General features: G+C 42.7%; 1 protein-coding gene across 1 annotated transcript; it reads left to right on the top strand.

Annotated features, from left to right (window-relative positions):
* Positions 1-360: 360 nt before the first annotated feature.
* On the top strand, positions 361-1,311 carry LOC141613218 (uncharacterized). The gene is made up of 2 exons (XM_074431958.1): positions 361-552; positions 646-1,311. Exons 1-2 carry the CDS (start codon positions 361-363, stop codon positions 1,309-1,311), a joined length of 858 nt encoding a protein of 285 aa, XP_074288059.1.
* Positions 1,312-2,370: the final 1,059 nt, after the last annotated feature.

Here is a 2,370-nt window from a genome sequence, read left to right as displayed (position 1 = left end):
TTCTACGACATCCTGAGGAAGAGCCAGAAGTTTGAATGGACTCCGGAGCATGAAAAGGCGTTTGGGGAACTCAAGCAGTACCTAAGCACTCCTCCTCTTCTCTCCAAGCCAGAACAGGGAGAACCACTGTACTTGTATTTGTCAGTAACGGAGGCGGCTGTAAGCGCTGTACTGGTACGAGAGCACGAAGGTATGCAGAAACCAGTATACTATATAAGAAAGTATCTGTTACCTGCAGAGACCAGGTACACATCTCTAGAAAAACGCGTTTGAGCACTTGTTACTGCTTCGTATAAATCGTGTCCCTATTTTGAGTCACATACAATTTCAGTCGTGACCAACTACCCCCTGAGAACCACAATGAGGAAACCCGAACTGTCAGGGAGAATGGTTAAGTGGCCTGTCCACCTAAGTGGGTACGACCTGAAATTTGAACCCCGAACAGCCATAAAATCCCAAGCCCTAGCTGACTTTGTGTCAGACTTTAGCCCCACCCTTCAAGAACAAGCCGCCAGTGAAATCTTGACCCTAAGTGAGGTTAAAGGGGAGCAGGTATGAGAATTACATGTTGATGGGGCATCCAACACAAAGAGAGCAGGGGTAAGGCTGGTCCTGAAATCACCTCAGGGGGAACAGATAATACAGGCAGTACAGTGTGAGTTCAAACCAATGAATAACGAGGCTGAGTACGAGGCCCTAATCTTAGGACTCCAGTTAGCCTTAGAAATGAAAATAAACCACATCAAAGTGTACAGTGACTCCCAACTGATTGTGAACCACGTGAATAACGTGTACACAGCCAGGGATCCTAAAATGGTAGCCTACCTGGAAGTGGAAAAGGAGATCAAACTCCGCTTTGCCTCCTTCCACATCCAGCAGATACCTAGGGATCAGAATGTTGAAGCGGATGCTCTCGCCACCCTGGGAGCAGCCTTCACTCCAGGGGCAGTGGGTACTATACCATACATACATGTCATGAAACCTGCCATACATCAGAATGAACAGCAGAACGCCAGTAAGGCTGCCACTACCCAGTGGGCATACGAAGTAGGGATACTGTGTACTACCACACCCCGGGAGGAAAATGACGATTGGCTTAAGCCTTACATTAGTTGTCTACGCGATGAGGTATTACCACCTGACCAGAAAGACGCTAGGAGCTTCAAAATGAAGTCCTCCAGATTCGTACTCATGGATGGTATCCTATTTAGGAAGTCCTTGGCAGGACCCTATCTGAGGTGCCTGAGCATACAGGAGGCACAGGCAGTGATGTGTGATATCCACAATGGTGATTGTGGAAATCTGGAGTAAAACGAAGAGGTGGTCCTTAATCAGCCCAAAATAGGCCAAAAAACGCAGCAAAAACGACAACAATTGCAACATAATTTAAGACCGTCACAAATGACCCAAAAATAACATAAAAAGAGACCTAAAACCAGGCTAAGGATAGGACGGTCCCGGAAACCGTTTGGCTTATCATCACCCTCGCATTAGCATAGGCAAATGAGAAAGGGATGAAGAGCCACGACCCAACATCAAACCCTAGTAAAAACGGCGGAACCATACTACAAAAATAAACTCGAAAATGGGCTGTTTTGTGTAGTATTGTCTCGGTTTTAAAGGGACTATTTATTGGGGTTTTATTTGTGTGAAAGATAGAAAGATATGACTTAAACAAGATCACAAAGCATGTTTAAGCCTAGGATAATACTCTTCCAAAGCACTAAGCAAAAGGATAGAGTCATCTCCAAACACTAAGTAATGGAGGTTGTTCAAGCACTAAGCAAAGAACTAAACAAAGGGTTTTTAAAAACCTCTTAAATTTATTTCTCATAAACTTCAAATCTGAATATTACATAGGATATGAGCTCTATTTATAGAGACTCTCAACTCATCTAAGCCCTTCATCTAACAACACATCCTAGGGCTAAAATTTAAAGAGAAACAACTAAATCCTAGCCATCCATCTAAAAGTAAATCTAAAGGCTACAAATAAAAGAGGAACAAAACAAAATAAAAAGTTGAAATGTTGTAAAACAAGATAAAATAGAGCAATGGGCAGCAGCTTTAGGCGTGTTCTTGAGCTGCTAAGAATTGTTGTTGTACTTCAATTTTGCCTTGGCATTTTGTTAGCACAAAAGGACACCTAATAAACAAATAATAAGAGTCCAAAGTGGGGCAGACTTGGCAGCAATTGTAGGCCTCAACAAGCAGCTTGGGACGTGTAGTTTGTGAGCTTCTAAAATTGTTGTTGCATTTCAATTGTTTTGGCTCTTTGCTTGTATAAAAGGGGGATCATTTGTAGGCATTTTCTCTTAAAAATTATGCAATTATACTCACCGAAATTTCTTGCAATTTCCTGTCCAGATT

This window comes from Silene latifolia, chromosome 11 (genome assembly GCF_048544455.1).
Source record: "Silene latifolia isolate original U9 population chromosome 11, ASM4854445v1, whole genome shotgun sequence".
Classification (NCBI taxonomy): Eukaryota; Viridiplantae; Streptophyta; class Magnoliopsida; order Caryophyllales; family Caryophyllaceae; genus Silene; species Silene latifolia.
The sequence above is the reverse complement of the archived record's forward strand: the minus strand, read 5'-3'. Positions and strand labels throughout refer to the sequence as shown.